Below are 24438 nucleotides of genomic sequence, written 5' to 3'. Positions count from 1 at the left end.
CACTTGCACATGGTTGTGACAGAATGACTCAGTTTAAACTGTGAGATCATACTCATACATGCTGAATTCATATTTATATCTGCTGCACAGTTTCGTGATACAAGGTTTAAGAAAAAAGTCATGTGATGATAAGAGGCATTGAAGCTTTGCAGTTCATGTAATGGACATCAAATCAATGTCCTTTCATCCAATGCCTCATCTACTGAATGTTTAACAAATATTGCTTTCGTAATAATATTTTGTATAATTACAGGTGAATGAGAACCCAAATCTTGATTCTCACTCCTTGTGTATAACAATGAAGGAACTGCAAAGGCAAAGACAAAGGCACATGAGACTAAATTCTCTGGCTCTACCATTACACTCTAATACCAAAAGGATGCAATGATTCTGTTCCATTAGACTGAAATCAGCCCTTTATACAATGAGAAATTATCCTTTCCTTATCAACAGAGGGTTTGGAGTAATTTTTTGTATTTCATAACTCAACAAAATATTAATTTAATATTTACATTTAACTCATAAATTATCAGGAAAATAAACGGGTAATATAAAAATGAATACATACATAATAGAACACAGTTCTTATCTTTGAATTCTTAACAGATAATAAATCACGTATTCCCAGATATTTTAAGTCTTATTGATGAAAACGACACTTCATCGAGTAAAACATACCATATTTATTTAAAAATAAGACCCTCCAAATTTTGTGGGCAGATTTTAGAAAAAAAAAGATTTGTGAATGTAAGACTTATCAGTTTGATAGACCGTAATTCCAAGAAAAACAGTTCTTCGGGAATTTCGTTATTACTGTACATGTACAGTTAGTTGTTGGCCAAGGATAATTTCTACACTTTCAGGTGTTTGCTATCATGCTATTTGACAGAGGGGGGTGAGGTGGTAACCTTCACACAATAGCAGCTTCAATCCTACTACATATTTTCTTTTTACTAGTAAAACAAGACCTTTGGTTAGAACAGCAGCAACTTTATTGAAAGTGAGTTTCTCTTGTATTTTGTCCGTTACCGGTAAAATGAATTCATGGAAAATTTTCATTGTAAGATTTAAGTTAGATGTTTTGGAAATCGCTGAAAATAAATGTGTACAAGCAGCAGGTTGAGAATATTCGGTACAACCAAGCATGATTTGTTACTGGAGAAATCTGAGATAAACTTAAAGTCGAGAAAAAAGGAACTTGATCTTTTCGTGGCCCTAAAAAAAGGACACCATCCCGCAGTGAATGATACAATGATTAAGAGGGTGTAAAATAAAAGAGAACAACTTCTTTGTGCCAACGACTACCAGCAGAATATACTGATAAAGTTCTTGAGTTTCAATGATACATACTACATGAAAGAGAAAAAAATCAGTACCTCATATCTCAGATTGGAAACACCGATGACCTGTCTTTTTTTTAAATGCTGCGGAACACAACTGTAAAAGTGGGCGAATCCAGTGTACTGGTGAAAACAGCTGGAGCAGAGAAAATGAGATGCACAGTTATGTTAGCCATTTGTGCAGATGGAAAAAATTGCCTCCTTATGTCATTTTTAAAAGAAAAACTCTGCCGAACTACCAAAAACTACCAAGAGGTTTACATGTTCGCACACAAGATAATGGATGGATGGATGCGAAACTAATGTGCAACTGGCTAGAAGTTGTTTGGAATTGCCGCCCTGGAGCAATGTTAAAGAAATGAGGATTTTTTGTTTTAGATAGCTTCCGTGGCCATCTTAAAATATCGTAAAATACTTGTTTGTAAGACCCACCTCGAACATAAGACCACCTCCAAATTTTGTGGTATAATTTCATTAAAAAAGGGGTCTTATTTTCGAGTAAATACGGTAATCTTGTACCAACAAAATAGTGAATTTTATGAACCAGTAAAAGAGGCATTTATGTCAATAAGAAAATGAATAATTAAAAATACTTCTTCATATCACTCAATAATAAACTCACAGTAAAGCTCATCCAATAGACTTCACATTTTTTTGCAAATTTTTGGGTTTCAAAGCTACTTTTTCTAATAGCTTATCATTTTTTTATGAAATTCATAACTTATTTAAACCAAAGTAAAAGTTACACACAATTTTTTACATCATTTCAGGGTAGGGAATAGTTAATTTATTAGATAGTGTTTCCCAGAAAATTTAAAATCTAAACTTACTTTTGGTATTGTAGATAACACATCAAACTTTTAAAAAGGTTGAATTACATTATAGAATTTTAAGAGGGCATTTAAGCATAATTTAGCTTGTAATAGGGGCTATTATAAATGTGTTTTAGTGCTAGGTTTAGTTAAGCTAACCTATTAACATCCATTACTTTCATTAACGTCAAATTATAGTTTCTATATGAAGTTCCCAACTTTGAATTTTAAAGTATTTTTCAAGACCTAGGATCTTTGTAGCTGTAAATAAATAAAAAATATAAATAAATTTAAAAAATACAAGCTCTGATGTGACATAATATTATGAACATAAATTCTTATATTCATCAATGTTTTGCAGCTTTACTCATCAATATTTATACAAAAAGAAAAGCTTCCTGAAAGAATTCCTTGTTAGTAGTAATCTGAAATAATTTAATCATGTTTAACTTGATAATATGAAAAAATTACCACAGGCTAAAATTTTATGGAAGATTTTTCACTGTTTTAATGATAGTATATGCTGTTAATTAACACTAATTAATTAGAAATGAATTAATAATACTAATTCAACTAATGTAATACAACCTTGTATAAAGCAGATTCAGCAGCTGCATTTGCCATTTCATTAGCCAGTTTCTCTTCCCAAGACTGATTTATTTCATTTATCTGGTTACGATATCGTTCCTCCACTTCAACAGTAACACTCCACACATGATCCATCTCTTGACGCTTCATTTGAGATACTAAATTATCAAGAAAAGCTTGGTTCTTTTCTTCTAATTCAGATACAACCTTCTGATGACTGCTTTCTAGCGAGTCTTGTAACCGTCTCATTTCTCCTTCATGTTTCTTTCTTTCTTCATCAATCAAATACTTATAGTGACTGATTAAATCTTCTTTTAAATTTTTTGATTCAGTCATATAATTTTCACTTACTCGCTGTAAAAATTCAAATTTATTTCTTTCGTAATCTGCCTGATACATCCCTTTCACATCTTCTACAATACGTTTTACATTTTCTTCAATGCTCTGATTTACTGAAGCTGTATTCAATAACTTTTGCAATTCTTCTAACTTACTAATATACACTTTTTCTTCATTTGACAATTTCTGTAAATCTAACTCTTTTCTGTTCAGTTCAATGTGCAGCGTATTCGACTGGTCAGAATTTATAACATTAATATTTTCTAAATCGGCAATCTTATCTTTTAACTCTTTTACTTCTATTTGATAGGTTTTAACCATAGACTCCTTAGTTTGTTTTTCTAAATTATCACTTTCTTTTTCAGAATTATCCAGTAAATTTATTTGAGAATTTTCTAATAATGTTCTCAACTGCTCAATTTCATTTTCATACTGTTCTTTTAAAAGTTTCATTTTACCTTCATGTTCATCTATAATAGCCTTTAACTTAGATTCTTTCTCATTTAATTCTTTTTTCAAGATATTAATCTTGGTACTTACTTCAGTTTCATTCTCTGAGTTCATTACATTCCCACAATTCTTCCTTACATCACTTTTATTTCCTGTTAAATAATATTTATTATCTTTACTTTCTTTAATTTCTTGTAAATCTTTCTTTAATTTTTTTATTTCATTTTCATAATCAGCATTAATTTGTTTAAGTAATTGGATTTCCTGATTATCACAATGCACATTTGAATATAGGAAACTAGGTTCAATGTTAAAATCAATGTTTAAGTCTGACAAGTAGTCTTGAAAATCTGTTTGAACTTCTTCATCGCTTTGTTCTACAGTCTCCTTTGAAAATTGTATATTCTCTTCTTTTTCAGAAATGACATCCTCGGTTCTGAAAATTTAAAACAAATTTTATTTTTTATTATTGTTCAAACACATACATAATATTAGGTTAGAAAAAAATGTATTATAATGAAATCGTTTTCAAAGATCTATATTATTTATTTAACATGACAGAATTATTAAAACTGATGAAAGGCTTCACTTTCAGATTACATGGAGGATATTTGACATTTTTTGGAACATAGAGAATGGTACAAAGAATATTTTTCTATACCATCACTTCATAGCGAGTACATTAAGTTAAGAACAAAATTTAAGTTTGGGGTTCACTCTTTTATAATTAGTAATCTTTAAAGAGAAATATGTTTTGAGCACCACTGTTAAAAAAAACCTACACCCACATTGACATTAACTGCTATATATTTTCATTTACTTTAGGAGGTTTACTCACTTCAAACCAATATCCAGTTCTTCAAATGCTTAAAGTTAATAAAATTATACTTTTTGGCACTACTACCTAAAATTAAAAAACAGGAACAGCTTAATGCTGTAAATATTTTAATTCCATAAATTCTTAATTAACAAACTATTTTACTTATTAAATTCTGTTCTAAAGGTAAGCAAAAAAGTGTACTATAAATATATTAGGTATTTAAAAATAAGTATGGGTCTAATAAACAATTAAAATATTAATAAAACATAAGTTCATGTTCAACAGAACAAAATATTGCCCACTCTACCGTAGCTAATATTTTATAACGCACAACAAAGCATTCAAAAAAAGAATTTGGAAATAATCGTTTTAAATTATCATTCTCTTCACATTACAATTGAATTTCTTTCCTAATGAGAATCTATTTCAAAACAAAAAATTAAATGTGTAAATAAAAAGTTAGCTACTGGACAACTAATTTTAAGATTTCTGAGATAAAGATTTGCCCTAGCAATGACTTTTCAAAAGAAAGTACAATCACCTTTCAAACGACTGAAGACAAAAAAATATATATATATATATGTACAATTTTGAAAAGTTTCCAGTCATATGAATAAAGTTGGCTGAAATGACTAACACACACACACACACACACACACACACACACACCACAACTATTTAAACAGTTGAACAAACCTTTTAATGTAAATGATTACTTTCTTTTTATTACTGGCTAATCTTTGGTTTCAACACATTTGTTATACTGAACATTTATAATCACTTATCTTATAAATTCTTACTTTCTCCCTGAAAGTTCTTTTCCCTTTATTCTTTATTTAATTACCAAATTACCCAGGCTGCCTCAGTATAAAACCTATTAACCTTAACTATTCTTGTTTGTTTTCTTCAATAAAATATTGCCATAAACTTCCAAATTTCCAATTCACATCAAACATTCTGTCACTTGAAATTTTTTTTTTAACATTCATTGTTCTTCAACATCAGCGTAATTTATATTTTAAAATTTATGTTTTGCTTTTCTATTGTTCCTGTTCTGCTATTACAATTAATACATATATTATAAATTATTTTATTATTTATTAATCAACTCAGCAGCATTTTAAGTACAACTTTTCAATCATTCCTCTTTTGTAGATCCCTTTTCCCTATAGCCTATCTTCTCTAAAGACGATTTTGTAGTTCCACTTGTCTACTCTTGAGTAAATATACAAATAAGTAAATACATATACATACACACACAAAGTTATATCGTTAGCGGCCATTCTCTCTGTCTACTGTCTTTGGCCTCACTTAAACATTTCATTTCCAAATTCAAGAAATAATAGTATTTCTAGTTGAATGTTCACCGATTAATTTAAAATTATCAATGTGAATAAATAAAAAAATATTTACTGCAATTTTTTTAAGTAATTTTTTCATGTTTTTATATGCAAGAGAAAAATTAATGAGGAAGTATAGTACATAGTTCCTACAGTACTGATAACACTGAATGTATAATAATATTATTATTATTAACAAAACAACAATTAACACCAATGTATTTTACAAATTTATATGAAAAGCTGAAGATTATTTATATAAAAAGACCACCATTCATGACAAATATAAGATTTTGCATATAATGATGACAATGCATTACCTGATAGAGTATGTTACAACTGATGATGAATCCATTGATTCAAAAAAACTTATTACAAAAACTGTTAAGTTTATACAGAGTTATTCAAAATGAGACTCAATTTCATAACTCTGTATTCCAAATTATAAACTAATGACAAATGTTTAGTAAATTACATCAGATAATACTCACTATAAAGTTTACAGATACAATTCATAAATGTTAAATGTGGTCCCCTCCGGTTGCACAGTACATTTATAATAGTTGAACTCATCCCACATGTGAGGAAGCATATCTTGTGTTACTGAGTTCACTGCAGCCATGATACCTATGTTACTGCAGCTGCAGAACCTGTGTTCTGCAGGTCGGCCAGATTTGGTAGTAGTGGTGGTGGTATGTAAACAGCATCTTTCACAAACCCCCACAAGAAAAAGGTCACATGGCATGAGATAAGGTGATCTTGGAGGCCACAACTGAAGAGCCAAGGCATTCCCTATGCATCCGATCCATTGTTGAGGAAGAGATTTGTTCAGAAGTGTCGAATATCTAGGTGTCTTGGGATGGAGCTCCACCCTGTTGAAAAATGAAGTCATTCAGAAGTGTCGAATATCTAGGTGTCATTCGGATGGAGCTTCACCCTGTTGAAAAATGAAGCCTTTTGAATCTTCATTTAATTAAGGGAAAAGCCAGTTTTCCAGCAACTCCTGATAGATTGTACCAGTAACTTTGTGAAACTCAAAACATAATAGTCCATAAACCTTTGTTTGCGATAGAGCGCAAAACACATTAATCTTGGGGGAGTCTCTCATGTTGCAGTGTCATGAGGATTGCAGACTCTGTATATGAGCATCGTGTCTATTCACTTTTCCACTAAGATGGAACATCGCTTTACCGCTGAAATTTAAACATGAAAAAAGTGTCATCCTCCATGTTTTTCAAGTATTTGATCCCAAAATTCAACACACTTTGGTTTGATACCTTCACTGAGCCTGGAAAAGTTGCAGGCAGTATGGCATTAAAAGTAAATGACACTTCAAAATATGCCAAACAGTTGGTTGAAGTATTCCAAGTTCTCTGCTCGCTCTAGACTTTCTTGGGCTTCATACAAAACTTTCAATTCATCTCATGTTTTTCTCTGCGACATGTGTGGTTGGCTCGTACTTTTTCCTTTACAGAGAAACCCTGTTTGTTCAAACTGATGAAACTAATGACATATGCCCTTCCTTGTAGCAGGGTCAATATGAAATCAGAGACGAAATGCATGCTGCACTGCAGTTGGCAACACTTAATGGCAGTGCAAGCATTCTAGCAGTTGTTTACGCAACTAAATGTGCTCTAACGCTATTATTCATTTATATTTACAATTTAGATCTAAGTATGCAAGATTTATATTAAAGATACATTTACATAGATTTAAATTGTGAAAAAAAACATAAACACAAGCTTTTCATCTTCTTAATTTGTGTTACCCATGTTAAAGGTTCATAAAAATTTTAAAATATTTTTTTAAAACCTAGGTGAACAGAAAATATTTAAATATATGTAACAAATAGCCTAAAATTTTATACATATGTAAACATAGCATTCATATAAACTATACGAATATCATTCAAATAACCAAAGCTACAAGCTCAACAACAAAGCTAAACACCAAAATTTACAGAATTACTAAATGCTGTTTTTTTAAAACATGTACAAGATTTATAAAACACACTTTATTATGATCTCATAAAGAAATTACTTATTACCAAAAGGAAGAAGTACCAAATTAATATCAAATTATATTAAAAATTTATTTGAAACAAAAAAAAAAAAATTAGTATTGGTTTTCATTTAAACCCCTTTGATAAAAAAACAACCATATAAACCTTAGATTATCATATAATCTGAAAGTTTGCTTTTGGTAATATACTTAAAACAGTCAGTTTTAAGTTTGTTTAAAACAGTCTCCTGGCATACAACTTTTTTAACTGTTGATTATGTCCTCCCTTTTACAAAGAGTACATATATTTATTTTCTTCTAATCATATAAAAATTAACTATCCAGTTTAATTCAAAAACAAAGGTAACATTTCAAAATCTGGAGTTAAAAAATGTTGAAGTTCCTGCCTACAGAGAATCTGTGTTTTCTTCATACTCCCAATAGTTGAAAGAAAAACACTCAGAAAGAGAAATACACAGTTGAAATTATATACAATTTTCAGGCATAAATTGTAAATTATTCTGCTCAGATTTTTTCAAAAAGTTTTAACAATGTGCATTTATCTCTCTTCTTTGTCCTGATCTTAAAAAAGATTACAGAAACTAACCTGCACTTTAATATGAATAAATTAAAAATAAGTTATGTAAGACACTAAACACCAAAATCAAAAGCAAAAACATGAGATAATCCCTTACTGAATAATTAATGGCAGCATTATTAAATTAGAATGTAACTGACAGTTGTAATGAAAACCTATTAATAAATGAACAAATTGTAACACATTCTTACAGTGTGACTATGCATCTCCTGCAACTAGATAAAACACTAATAAAATATTCAAGCAGCACAGCCTACTTATTACTCATTCTAAAACATCATCCTGACCTCCATAGGGGAAGACACCTGCCTTGTGACGATCCTGGACACCACACCACCCCCTCTGTTCCTAGCCCTAATGGGCTTTACCAGAGGTCGTCTTTTAGATCCTTTAAACTCTGATATCACAACGCAGTCATCAGTTTGGCCTCTGTCAGAATGCCACCAATGAGTACAAATGCCTCGGCAGAGATTTCTACAACCTACTAACACCTTTGTATAGGCTCTTCAACCACAACCTCCTACCATAACTTACAACCCTAAACTATCAAATTAACCAATTTGCAGAAGTGTGATCCCCACCCACACCTTCCTCCAACACCAAATGTTTCACACAAAACCTCTTCCTATATCTAACTTCAAATAGATTATGCACTCACGACTTATGACGATAAATCATGAATAACTTCATGAATTATGATTATCACTTGATCTAGTCTTTAATACCAAAAATACTATCCTCATACCAACAAAAAACAAGTGCTGATCACAAAAATTTTGTCCTACAATCCAATTTTCTCAAGTCCTCTGATTTATTTAAAAAATCAAGAAACAAATTCACAAATTTAATAATGAGCCTCTAATGAAAACATACCCTAACTCTCTCTGCTCTGATCTGCTTTCAGGAGCGAGGTCAAAGCCTACACCTTTACATATCACAGCTCCAATACAGAGTTCTCTACACATCATCTCATCTTAAATGCGAATATCTCAGCTAACCGGGGCTCAGTGCTAAAATGCCTATCTTGGTGAAGTAAGCATCAAGGAGGGCCTCTGGCTATCAAGTTGCTATTCTTTCTATACATCTACAACAGCATCAGACCTCCTCATCCATCCTCGCCAGGGTTAAGAATCTAAGGAAACCAGCAACTATGTTCCATTCTCTTAGTTTTCCAATTAACTTGTAGATCAAAACCAGAATTGAACCTCGCAAGCTACTTTGGTACATTCAGCTTTGTATCTGGGTCAGATATATAAGATATGGCGCACATCATCAATGGCCCTATACTTCAGACACAAGCCTTTTTTTTTTCTGCTCAGCTTCTGGGAATCACCGTCAGGTATTACTTCAGAGGATGAATGAGGATGATATCTATAAGTGTAAATGAAGTGTGGTCTTGTACAGTCTCAGTTCGACCATTCCTGAGATGTGTGGTTAATTGAAACCCAACCACCAAAGAACACAAGTATTCAACGATCCGGTTATCCACGATCTAGAATTCAAATCCATGTAAAAATAACTGATTTTACTAGGACTTGAATGCTAGAACTCTCAACTTCCAAATCAGATGATTTGGGAAGATGCGTTCACCAATAGACCAACCCGATGGGTCTTCTTCAATAGTTAACAATTAAATATACCCCCCTGATTTTTTTGTAAAATGTGTTATTTAAGTTTTTTCTATTACATCATAAAGAGATCATTCAAGATAAAATTAGAAAGAATTTATCTTTAACTTTCTCATCATCCTCATTCATCCGAACAGATGAATAAGTATTATCTGAACGGTAATTACTGGAAGCTAAACAGGAAAAAACTATTGAAGAAAGTTGTTAAACTTAATGAAATAAATAAGAAAAATTTTTCTCAGAATCTGTCCTTCAATTTTTTTTAAATAATTGCAACTAAGGACAAGAATTTGATCAACTGCAACATTTCCTAAAAAAATAAGCTCTACGTATTACAAAATTCTGAAACTTTCAAAAAAATTTAAATTGCTCATCTCTTAATTATTTGGATAGAAATTCTTTGAACTTTCAATCTTTAAAATAATGTATAGGATTGAATGTCTGGCAACTTTTATTTCAAACATTCATTTTGATATCTAACTATTGTTTTAAGAAACAGATGCTATATATATCCATTTACAAAGGTTAAAATACCATTTATCTTTCAAACTACTATAACTCAATCAATTTTGGCTGTACAGAAATAAACCAAACTGTCAAGAACTGAAAGTACTACAACTTTTATTTGAAGCAGTTTTTGATGATGAAAAATAAGTATGAAAATGTGACTTTTGTCTAAGTATTAAAAAGGTGTTTTTTATCAAAGGATTAAAAAGGCAGTAATAATTCAAAGGGCATAATTTGGTCAATTTCGATTATATAAAGTCACACCAAAAATGGTTTTCTCAAAAAAAAAAAAAAATTTAATTACATTTTCAGAAAAAATAATGTGGATTAATTTAGTGTTTTCCAATTATTACTTATGAAAACCCCATTTTTGTCACTTTAACCCTAATAAAAAGAATACCACTATCTGGTCTTGGGACCTTCTGTTTCTGAAATTTCACACCAAAACAAACATTCTCCAAAGTTTCATTGTGTCCCTAATTTGTTCCTTGGTAAAAGGTCCTCGTTCATTTTTACTGTACTATTTATAAATGGCTGCTAAGTGTAATTACAAAAGATGAAAATCTATACCACTCTCCCATTTCCTTTTGTTTTGAGATTCTAATATGACTTTTTTATAACAACTTCATCTCATAAAACAACCTGTTTGGTCTTTTTGTTCATTAACATAAAAAAAAAACAGTAATTAAATAATAGTAATATAAATAATAATAATAGTAAAATAGACTTAAGTTTAAAAAATAGTAGTAACAATGATATAATATTAATAAAATGACTGTATTTTCTGAAGCCAAAGAAACTCAAATAAAATATTCAATAATTTTTGTCTTAGTTTTCACATGTTAAATTTCCTTAACTTCAGAAATAAATAAAAATTAACATAAACAGAAGAATTTAAAAATGTTATTTATGCTTTGAATATTTCAATACCAAATTGACTGACCTAAATAGAATACCTGTAAAGAATGTTTTTTATTAAGTACAATTAATAACATTATGGATGAAAAAACTTACAAGGCAGCAGCTGCAGTTTCAACAAACTGACACACATCAGACTGTAATTCATTCTCGGACAGTGAACTGCTACATGACATCTTACGACTGTGATGGCTATATACTTCTTCAGAATAACTATAATTTTTATAAAATTTGAAGCAATTAGATAAAACGATACGTAATTTACAATAAAAAATTAATTACTTTTATTTAACCAAACTTAAACATAACTAAAATAAAGATAAAAGAAAGATAATAGAAAAAAAATGAATTTACTATTTATTAAAATTAGTAATATCAAATACCCTACCTACCTACATCATTATGATATCAGCTATACATGACACAAAATCAGTGAGCTTCAAAATAAGAAATAATGGACTTTTTATCAGTTTTAAATAATAAAGTTTAAATAATCAAATGATACACACAAGTTTAACATGTGTACTGTGCATATTGTATCAGATGCATCTAAGCCACGGGTATGTTATGCAAGCAATTAGGCTAAGGCTGCAAAGAACATCAGATTAAAAAAATTAAAGGTATTTCTTCTTATGTAAAATTTATATTTTGAAAGTTAAAAATGTTATAAAAAACAGCAGTAGAAGACTGTTAAATATGCAACCAGCATGAGTAATCCTACAAATGAGTATGGAATTTGGCATACAAGTTACTTTTCACGACAAACATATATAGTAATATTACACAAAATTTGCTACTTTTTTAAATAAATTTTACAATTGAAGAAATGAAAAATAAAAATATGGAAAATAGCACAAAAAGAATCTGAACATAAAATAAAACAAAACTGATATGTAACTAGACAGGTAACTAGAAACAAATACATATTGTATTAATAGATGGAGCAACTAAAAAATTAAATGATCAAACCAGAATTAATATTAAACAGTAATAAATTATTTTAAAAACAGACAGGATTACCAACTAACTAGATGAAAAATAACAAATGTTTGGTTAAAATATATATATATATATATATACACAAATGCAAAATGTTAAAGAATAAATACAAAACTTTTAAAAAATACACAATACTAGAATTAAATAAATGTAAATTGTACTGTACCTCATACATAAAACAATACTATCATAAATTTTCTTCAAGACATTCACATTCAATAAAAAAACAACACAAAAATTTGAATACATTATCCAAATTATATAACTTTTCAGTTATATTAACACTGTTAATCTAGCATTAAAAGCTACTTTTAAGAGAGTTTTTAAAACACAATTTGCATCACAAAATAGCACTAATCAATTATGTAAAAATGTTATTGCATTGTATTACATTTATTCTCGTAACAAATGACACACATTATTTATTTTACTATAAGAATTATTAAGTATTGTTTAAAAATGAATTGGAAACAATAAATCACTACAAAAATTAGCTAAATGCTAAAATATTTAAACTAAGTGAAACTGTAAAATGGAGTAATTAACATATAATTAAATAACAATCTTTTGCAACAATCAATGAAAGCTTTATCAGATATGAAACTATGATAAACTACTACAAAATTATGACAAAATAGTTAATTAATTATACATATTCTAAAAATAAACTATTAGTAAAGAAATATGCAGTAATTATTAAATTATTACTATGATCACAATTAATTGTAAGAATAAGTAAGCAAAATTAATTGTAAATAGTCATTTAGTTACACTTAATTTTAAAATACAGTAATAAAATGACAAAAAATCAATAGAATAAATATTATAGACAAATAGAAATAATATCTTAAATAAAAATTAAATTTTATGAAAAAAATAAAATTTAATTTTTATTGAAGAAAGATCTTTGAGTGTACATTAGAACACTAATTATTTTTATTCAAAATCAGATATTTTTTTGAAAGCTTTTTTCTTAGCTTTATCAGAGATGTACTGGTAATTAATAGATAAAAATTAGCAAATTGTAAAAACATTTATCAGTAATTTAGATGCATCATCACTTTCAGAGTGAGCAGGTTGTAGCACTAAATGCTTTTAGCAACTTTACTTCACTATGTCTACAATTCCCACTATCTATCATCATTTCTTCCACACTTCACCATTATCATCCATCTTTTTTGTCTCATCCTAGATCTTTTCTTTTATACTTTAAGTTCCATGAGAGTAGGTACCTCAGTTATCACTCAAGCTTAATGGCATTACTCCTTGTTTCAGGAAGAAGAAAGATAAGGTCTGAACTCTAAAATAGCAAGATTAATTGGTTAGCATTATTCCAGAAGGAAGCAGCCTTCTACTTTGCTTAGGAGCTGTAGGGAAATCTTCATAGTTTAAATTCCTTTAAGGAAACAAAAATATTTAATTTTCTGCCATTTTTGGTTTTTGTTACAACATATTTATTTAGAATGTGCTCTTTAAACTGATATATTACACGTTTTTGTGCGATAAAAAAAATTTTTTTTTCTGAATCTTTAAAAAGTATATGCATTTTCCTAAAAATGGACGAAAATTGATTTTCTATTTTCTCAGTATAAAGTTATTGCATTTTCTTAGGTTGGTAACAATACAGTTTACTACTCATCGCAGCTGTTCTTTACTTGTTTACTTTTTGCAGTACAGTTGTGATATTTATAGCGCTTTTTATTTCGTGAAAATGTAATCTAACATGACAAAATCAAAGGGAATTTTTAAAAAATGACAAGGAGGTCCAGGAAGAGGAAAACTTTGAAAATTATCACTAACGTACAAACTGAAACAGGCTATTCTAACCTTTCAAGTGAATCAAACATTCCTAACAGTGACGTATCAACTGCTTCTAGTGAAAAAATAAGTTTGAACAAAACTAAAAAAAGGGCACCAAAATTAGATTTAAGTTTTTACAATAAAAGTGATTCAATAAACAATAAATCAGGTAATAAAATAATTATCAGCTTAGATATTCTAAATAAAATTTTATTGGAAAATATTAAACATAAATTTTGTCACAAGAGTGATAGAATTGTGATAGTTCTTGTTATGAAAATGAGAATCGAAGGGTTGGTCTCACAAATAACTTACTTCTTTATGATAGAAATTGTGAAAATATGTGCAGTTTTTACACTTCACGAAAAGTTACATCATATAATCTACATGAAATAAGAGTTAAGACAGTATATGATCTTTGGCAAAGGCAGAGCTGCAGGAAGAAAGATTTTCTCAATAATGTACTAGCCAAATCCACCAACAAAATTTAAGTTATATATTTAAATATTAGGAGCTATTAGAGCATTAAATGAAGGAAGCAGCTGATGAAGCTGTGAAACATAATGGCTATACATAAATGTTGTCATTTTAGATGGTATGTGGCAGAAATGTGGATATATGAGCCTAAATGGTTTCATTACTTGGACAGGCATAGCATTTTCACACATGCTACAAATCATTCATCTCATCCTCTGAAGCAATACCTAATGGTGGTCCCGGAGGTTAAATAAACAAACAAAAAAATGGTGTCATTACAGCTATTAGTATAGATACCAGCAAAGTTACTGATGTTCAGTATTTGACAAAATACTGCCATTTGTGTTCCCTCTATAAAAGTAAATGTAATTCACCTCATCAACGCAGAAATTTTCATAGGTCTAGGTCTAGTGAGAGAATCTAAGTTAAGGGGTGCACTGATGATTTTTCAACTCTCAATGGTATCAAAATCTCTCATTGGTTGCAATATCTGAGAAATGTTGAGTGTAAGAATTTTGAAACTGTAGTTGCATCTAACCCTTATGGAAACGACACTGAAGTAAAGAAGTTAGAGTGTATTGCACGTGTACAGAAATGTATGGGATCTAGACTGCGGATTACAGTTGCTAATCAAAAAGTGAAAAAACAGATGACACAAGTATTAGGTGGTAAGAGATGGCTGACTCAAAAAGAAATTAATAATATACAGACTTACTATGGTATGGCCATCAGAGGAAATACTGACAATTTAGAAAAGAGGCACAAGGATCTTGTAGTGATATATTTTCACAAGTCGTCAACTGATGTGCAATCACGTCAATATGCCATAAACACAGTCTTGCTGTACCTGTTTTAAGGAAAATAAAATACCGTCGTTTTTGAAAACATTCTGAAGACAGAAAGCTACTAAAAATGTATATACACAGACAAACGCAGAATCCAAATGTGTCTATAAATCAAATAATTTGACAAAAATTGCCAAAAACAGAATTTATAGGATTTACAACTGTTGAATTATGTGTTTTTAAAGCTACCTTTCAGTGTAATGTGGGTAATATAGGAAAAATTAGGGTGTTACAAGAATTAGATATTGAAAGTGGACAAACGTGTCAAAGTGAATGGGCTTTGACAGATAGACAGATTCTGAACAGCTAAAACAAAGTGAACTAGAAAATATGTTCAAGAAAAAGTTAAAAAACAAAAAAAAAAAGGAAAAATATAATAGAATAGGAAGAAGAAAAAATCCCACTTATAGGGCAGGAATATTTTAAAAGATAAGGTTAGTCAACATTTAACAAATTTTAATACATACTACTTTAACTTTTGCATGTGATTTCAGAAAAATGAACTTTTTTATACATTTGACCCATTTTCTCAGGAACTATTGGAGATCTGGCTGAAATTTTTACTGCTTATCAGTCTCTCACTACTAAAGCTTCTTTCTTTTTCCTCCTTAGCCTCCAGTAATTACCTTTCAGATAATACTTCAGAGGATGAATGAGGATGATATGTATGAGTGTAAATGAAATGTAGTCTTGTACAGTTTCAGTTCGACCATTCCTGAGATGTGTGGTTAACTGAAACCCAACCATCAAAGAACACTGGCATCCACAATCTAGTATTCAAATCCATGTAAAAATAACTGACTTTGCTAGGACTTGAACACTGGAACTCTAGACTTCTAAATCAGCTAATTTGGGAAGAGACATTCACCACTAGACCAAACCGGTGGGTTTTCATTACTAAAGCTATGGATGTTTTTTTATAATGCTCAAATAAGCACCATTCATTTTTAATAAAAGATTTCTCTCCTTAGAAAAATCTTTCATTTTTGAAAACAACTTTTTAAAAATCTATGATTAAAGTATATTTATCAAAAAAAAAAACTCAATGTCTTCAGAAAACAATGTAGTTTAAACCAAAACAAGAATTATTTATTTATCTCTTATGAGGTCTGAAAAAAAGGTCATAAAATGAAACAAATTAACATTACTGGGGGAAGAAAATTTACCCTGGAATTACCAGGGTTTCTGATCCACTTTAACTAAAAATAAATATACAATAAACCATTATTAAACTGGGCAGGATTAAGGTTTAAATAACAGATGTGAATTATTCCGTATTCTTTGGAACACAGAATATGCAGGTAAGAAATGATGAATCAATCCATTAGGAGGAACTGGTAATGGATAAACACTAGTGGAAATCTCTCTTGACTTGACTCCTGTCGGGTAATTGAGGTTCCAACTATGCAAGGATAGGTCAGACAATGATCTCAATAGGTCCATGCTGAGGATGCCATGAAATTTTTGTTTTGTCTTCAGCCACTTGACTGGTTTGATGAAGCTCTCCAAAATTCCCTGTCTAGTGCTAGTTGTTTCATTTCGGTATACCGCCTACATCCTACACCGCTAACAATTTGTTTTACGTATTCCAAACATTGCCTGCCTGCACAATTTTTTCCTTCTACCTGACCCTCTAATATTAAAGCAACTATTTCAGGATGCCTTAATACATGGCCTATAAGTCTGTCTCTTCTTTTAACTACATTTTTCCAAATACTTCTTTCTTCATTGATTTGCCCCAACACCTCTTCATTTGTCACTTTATCCATCCATCTGATTCTTAACATTCTCCTAATGCACCACATTTCAAAAGCTTCTAATATTTTCTTCTCAGGTTCTCCAATCGTTCAAGTTCCACTTCCTTATAAAGCAACGCTCCAAACATATACTTTCAAAAATCTTTTCCTGACATTTAAATTAATTTCTGATGTAAGCAAATTATATTTTTGACTGAAAGCTCATTTCACCTGTGCTATTCGGCATCTTATATAGCTCTTGCTTCGTCCATCTTTAGTGATTCTAATTCCCAAATAAAAAAATTCTTCTACCTCCATAATCTTTTCTCTTCCTATTTTCACATTCAGTGGTCCATCTTCATTATTTCTACTAGATTTCATTACCTTCATTTTGTTCTTGTTTATTTTCATGCGGTAGTTCTTGCATAGGACTTCATCCATGTCGTTCATTGTTTCTTCTAAATCCTTTTTACTCTCAGCTAGAATTACTATATCATCAGCAAATCGTAGCATCTTTATCTTTTCACCTTGTACTGTTACTCTAGATCTAAATTGTTCTTTAACATCATTAACTGCTAGTTCTATGTAAAGATTAAAATGTAATGGGGATAGGGAACATCCTTGTTGGACTCCCTTTCTTATTACGGCTTCTTTCTTATGTTCTTCAATTATTACTGTTGCTGTTTGGTTCCTGTAAGTTTTAGTAATCATTCTTCTATCTCTGTATTTGAACCCTAATTTGTTTAAAATTCTGAACATTTTATTATAGTCTACATTATTGAATGCCTTTTCTAGGTCTATAAATACCAAGTATGTTGGTTTTTTCCTTTAATCTTCCTTCTACTATTAATCTGAGGCCTAAAATTGCTTCCCTTGTCCCTATACTTTTTCTGAAACCAAATTGGTCTTCTCCTAACATGAATATCGCCATGAAAATAAAGAGTAATTATCACGTCCTTATAGCGATATAGCGGGGAGAACTACCTGTGGATCATGAGTATAATATAAAACTTAGTACCAGACAAACTTACAGATCAGACCTCTAAATTTAAATTTCATTCTAAAATTATAAAATTTTTAAGTATACATATTTTTTTTATTTTTTTTTAAATTCAGCCCAGCTGTCATCATTAAATATCCTGAATCTAAAAATTCTATCAATCATGTTTTGATTGGTAATAGTAAACAAAGATAATGTAATTAACTGAAAAGGAACATGTCTCATCAAGTAATCTTTACAAAGAACAACGTAATGATGATGATTTAACTAGCAGCACAGTATAGTGTTACATGTCAAGAAAGTGAATTATGTATCCTTGAATTGTTAACCTTGTACTTTGAAATTATAGGGGCAACTGTAATTACAGTACTCTAGTATCCAATTTCTGCAGAGTATCTACCTTAATAAATAATTACACCAAAAGTATGATCAGTAACTGAATTATTCAAAATTTTCTGTTTCACAGAATGAATATGACATTAGACATTATTGTGTAATATTCATAAAATAGTTTGAGTTCACTAGCTCACGTTTTGTCAATACTATTTCCTTGACAATCCTAATTAGCCCTCACATTACTTGATATTTAATTTTGTACAGCCACAGTAGTCCCATATTTGTACTGTAATTACTCACCTAAAACCCACTACTTAAATTATGACTAAAATTTGAATTCTGTATAAATATTAGAAGTATATTGAGAAAAAGGCTCACTGTCAGCCTAGCTTTGAAAGGGGACTATAGCAAAATTTAAAATGTATCTAGAGAAGAACAAATCAGGCAGTTCAGGTTTGAAAAATATGAAAAATTTAAACTTAAAATTATAAAGACTTTTATAAACTACAGCAATTATGAGTTAAAAGAGATAAAACTTTGTTTTAATTACGTGACTTTGAAACAACTGAATAAAATGTAAAGCAAATATTTAATTCCAGTAAACATATCATACAAGAACACCCTTTTACTAGAATGGACTCGCAAAGATTTCACAGAGATGGTTTGTTGATTAAACAGAGCCGATGGAAGAAAGGCAATTTAAGGAAAAAATATTTCTTTCCCTTCTAAAAAAAATGTAAACAATAACCTTTCTATATCTCTGAATAGAATTCCAAATTTTATGAATCTAATAGAATGAAAAATTAATTCTTTCTTCAGTGTCATTTACAGACACCACATCACATTACATTACACATTACATTATAAATTTATTTTAAAAATTCAACTGCTCTCAGTGAACATCTAAAAGTTGGTTATTCAGAAGGGCATACTTAGTAACTAAGAGATGAAATTTAAATGTCATTCAGTAAAGGTAGAATTTTAAAGCATATATATCTTCATTGAATGACATTATACTAATAACGTTCCAATCAATAAAAACAAAAAATTATTAAAAGACATTAAAACAGAATTAGTGTAAAATTCTATTGATTTTACTGAAAGTCATGACTAAAATTCATACAAAATATAAAGGTATGGGAGAACGTGATACAGGGCAAAATAGGTCTAGCCATCAAGCTTGAATGGCTAGAATTTTTTATTTTATATCACTAAAAAAATATTGAAATTTCCTCAAAATTTTATTGACTGACTGAATTAGATCAATCTTTATATTTTTCTACCAAAAATATCTCATGTGGCACATATTTAAAGTAATGATTATGCTATGTACTTAAGTTTTTATGTAAATCTATACTTTTCATCGTATCAACAAGCCAGTTGCAAGTTTTTTGTAAATAATTTCATCTTAATACTTATTTCTTTTACAGAAAAAGCTTTTTTCAGAAATCTGGATCTAGAAATATATAACTGTGACTGAGATGTGACAAAATAAATAATACAACTGTTTTTAATAGCTGATTATAGGTAATTTAAAAAAATTAAATTTAGGTTACCAGAAAATTTTAGATTTTTTCTTATTTGAAGTTTTCCTGTTTATCTAAGGCCTGTAAAGTAATCATTTACCATTTATTACACTGATCTACAAATTGGAAAAAAAATTTCAGAACAGAAACAAAAGTAAGTGATTTTATTCTTCACTGTATGCTGAATCTGAAAGCAAGATCAGGTTTTCTCCATTATCCACCACATTTTTGCTGTACACCCTTCAGAAATTGTTAAATAATAAAAAATTTTGAAAGCTACCAAGTTTGTATGTATAGCAAATTTTGTAATGTGTTATATATATGTTCAATATACACATTTTGTCTTGCTAATTAAATAAAAAAAGCCTTGTAGAACAATAAAATATTCTTAAAATTTTCAAAGATTGGATCATTAAACTAATAAATTACATCTTCCTTTTGTATACGGTAAGGTCTTCTCTTTGTAGAAACCAACAGTAGTTACTCGTCATTAATTAGTCCAACATACCTCGCGTAATGTTGCTCCATTAGCAAAGTATCCTGGTGGAAGTGTTCTCTCTGCTCATCATTTACAGCACCCAAATTTGGTGCAAAAAAGTCAAGATGGGAATGCAAAAAATGAATTTTTAATGACATATGGCAGCCTCTAAATTTTTATAGTTCAACAAAAAATTTTGTACCAAAAGATTTTCTGCACTGTTATTTGCAAGAAAACCACGTATTACATCCTTCAATAACTTTCATGATACTAGCTCTACACTATTCAACTTCATCATCACTTCTTCATCATTGAGTAATTCTCAAATTCAAGTACAAATGAATATTACTTCTTTCAAATTTACCTCACTTAACTTACAAAACACTTGTTTTAAATATTTAAATTCTTCTCCTTTATTCAATGCTTTAAAGAAATTCTTCATCAACCCCAATTTTATATAAAAAGGTGGCAAAATAATATGTTGAGGGTTGACTAAATGAACATGATTAACATTTTTTTAATCCAAGAATGAAGTGTCTGTTTGACCACTCTTTAACCAAATAATGTTCACTTGTTACAAAACTGACCCACAAACAAAAGAAACAGCTGCATTTTGTACAGCTACCTTGCAGACTGAGAAAAAGACCAATAACGTTGAGGTTACCACAGATATGTCGTAAGTGAGCATAATAACTGACTGCTATCAAAATTAAAGACATACTTTCATATGCCTCTTTCATTCCAACATGTGCTAGTGATACAGAAGGATTCTTGGATGAATTATGCAGCAGAACTGCTTCTAAGATTGTTTTTAATAAATCAATTAATAACTGCCAATCATCAGCTTTATAAGCAATACTCAGATCAGATATCAAACCTTTTATATCACAACAACAATACAGAACATCTTTCATAATAAAACATTTCATTAAGGCTTTATTTCTGTTTTCCTTAGTCAATAAATTCCACTTCTTTAAGCATGAACCTAGAGTTCAGTTTGCTGTTTTGATAAATTCAACTTCCGAACCAAATTCTTAAGTTGCACTTCTGAAATAAGATGAGGTTCACTATTTGATCTTTCTGGTATGAAATCATTGTCGCTTGAAGCTTGTGCCACCTCAGGATTTTCTGAACAATCCCTCTTCAGAATCTGAAATCTCCTACCAGGAAGTTGGGGCTGTTGGAACAGGTTACTCATCTCCATGAAAAATTGATCTCATAGCCGATGGAACTTATCGGTACACAAAATTACTTTAATTTTTTTAAGAAAAACCAGTCATATTTGTTAAACAGAAGTAGTGGTTGTCAAAATGATTTGTTGGTTCGCACCAAACCATAGGTATAGAAAAAGACAAAATACTTCTTCTTCCCTTGTTACAGTTCCATGAGCTTAACACAACACCTAATACACATAATATACGGTACCACATTATCTTGATTTCCCAGTGAACAACTGAAGTAAAGTCCACAAGCAGTCTTGATCAATTCTGAAATTGGCCGGTGCTGACTCTATGTAGAAAACTTACTACAGAGTAACAAAATCCATTTGAAGAATTTTACACAAACACATCTGCTAACTCATTATGTAAATATAAGCTGATAAAATAAAAAATAAAGAAAAAATATGAAATAGAAAAAAAACAATTTTAAAAGTCAATAAATTTAAGAAAATAGAATAAAATTGTTTAACTGGAAAAACTAACTAGCAAAATTTAACAAGTATTATCGCGTACAAGTTTAACCACCAATTAGCTTCTGCTACACTGAGAGATTGCGTGTTTTCAAAGAGATATTCTAGAATGGCTCATTAGTTAAATTTGTGGTTGGGATGATTGCCATATAATTGATCCAGCTTTTATTTATTCTCCAATAAGTCATACTTAGTTGTATCGAGCATAATACACAATATATAATATAATACATAATATATAATACACAATAGGAATCATTCCTATTATTTGTCAAAAATGATAAAATAGCGAACTTTAAACAACGACAACACCAAAATGTGACAAGTTAGGGAATTTTTTATTGCATTTTCTGTTTCAGCATAATAAATACTTTTTAAAACATTCATTAAGATATATGCTCTGAAAACTGTGATGACCAGATATATTATAATATGAAGACAATTATACAAGTCCTACTGTTTTGAAGTTCTGACTTCAAACTGTTCTGTAGTAGCATGTAACATTAGATCACACAACAGGCAATGGAAGTTTTCACACAAACAGCATTTTTTAATTTTTTTCCATATTTCTCTAGATGACAAATTTTTTCAGGCTAAGAAAAATTCTGAAAAGAATTTTTAATTGTGAATCTTAAAAAGAAAGCAATGATTTTTTTTTAATTATTTAAAATTTTACAGAGACTTCTGTCAATAGATGAATAGGGCATGTATAAATTCACTAAACTTTAATTAAATTAAATGCTTAATAATTTAGTTAATAGATATGAAATATGTAAATTTTAATGAAGGAATTTGCTCTAAGTATTTTTCTAGAGATGAAGTTTTCACATATTTGTTAAGTTTGAAACCCATGGATTGTCTCATAAAAGATGCTACTTGCATCATAACACTGTTACAATGGTTTCATATTTTTAATCTAAATGTGAGGGTAAGTAAATTATTATCCGCAATTTAGTTATATTTTTGTTTATGTTGGTAGTAGTCGTCTTGTGTAGATGAAGCATGCGTGGTTTAATTGTTGTTATGTCTGTGCAGGTTTGATGTTGCTAGGTTAGTTCCATTATCGCTGCCCAGTAGTTAACCATGGCTGCTCCGCTTTCTGTTTGCACCAAAGAAGAGCAACCTTCAGCGATTCGTTTTTTGTAGTCGGAAGTTGTATCAGGGGCCAAAATTCATTGAAGACTTTCAGTACAGTACGGGAACAGTGTGTTGCTGCAACGGAGTGTCTACAAATGGAATGAAAAATTAAAAAATGGTGTATGACACCATTTCAAATTCAAAAATGGTGTAATTCAAGTGTTATGCACGACAAAGGAGCTGGACGACCGTTTACCGCCACAAATGAGGAAAACATTGAGCGTGCACGTGATATGGTTTTCTTAGACTGATGAGTAATTATTGGAATTATTGTAATTATTTGTAATTATTGTAATTTGTAATTATTGCAATTGTTTGTAATTATTGGAACATCGTGTGCAAATTAGTCACGGTTCTGCCTACGAAATCATCCACAACAAACTAGGGTTTCATAAAGTTTGTGCAAGATGGGTCCCAAAACAACTCACAGTTTCATAAACACACGCACTTGGACATCTGTCAAAAATTTTGGATTGCTATGGTAACAAACGGGACATCTTAGACAGAATCATCACTGGTGACAAAACATGGATCCATCATTATGAGCCGGGGAGTAAACGGCAGAGTATGGAATGGAAACACCCAAATTTGCCCTGAAAAATAGATCAAGATCCAACCATCTACAGGAAAACTGATGATTACGGTTTTTTACAAGGCCCAGTACTGGAACATTATGAAGAAAGGGGCACGGCAATAAATAGTGCACATTACAGTGAGATGCTTACTGCCAAGCTGAAGCCTGCAATTCGAAGCAAACGCCGAGAACTGTTGTCGAAAGGTGTTATGTTGTTGCATGACAATGCCCGTCCACATACTGCTGCCCACACTGCTGAAACACTTGCTAAAACTCAACTCTGAAGTACTCGCTCATCCTCCGTATAGTCCTGATCTTGCCCCTTCTGACTACCATTTGTTTGGTCCACTCAAAGAGGCATTAAGGGGAGGTCAATTTACCTGACAAAACAGTGAAAGAAGCGATGCATTCCTGGCTTGCAGCTCAACCGAAAACTTCTTTTATGAGTGCATCAGGAAGCTTGTGCAACGATGGACCAAGTGCGTTGAAATGCAAGGGA

General features: G+C 30.3%; 1 protein-coding gene across 6 annotated transcripts in view; it reads right to left on the bottom strand.

Moving 5' to 3' along the window:
• Positions 1–24438, bottom strand: part of LOC142324100 (uncharacterized) — a 363200-nt gene that overhangs the window by 199597 nt on the left and 139165 nt on the right. For all 6 annotated transcript variants that reach the window (XM_075364751.1, XM_075364759.1, XM_075364778.1 and 3 more), the window contains 2 exons: positions 11438–11554; positions 2741–3965 (listed from right to left, as the gene is read on the bottom strand). In XM_075364751.1, the coding sequence (XP_075220866.1) occupies positions 2741–3965; positions 11438–11554 (1342 nt within the window). The remainder of the gene's footprint in view (positions 1–2740; positions 3966–11437; positions 11555–24438) is intronic.

The sequence above is a fragment of the Lycorma delicatula genome, chromosome 1, assembly GCF_047948215.1.
Source record: "Lycorma delicatula isolate Av1 chromosome 1, ASM4794821v1, whole genome shotgun sequence".
NCBI classification, from domain to species: domain Eukaryota; kingdom Metazoa; phylum Arthropoda; class Insecta; order Hemiptera; family Fulgoridae; genus Lycorma; species Lycorma delicatula.
Note: the sequence above shows the minus strand (reverse complement) of the source record. Positions and strands in the feature narration are given on the sequence as shown.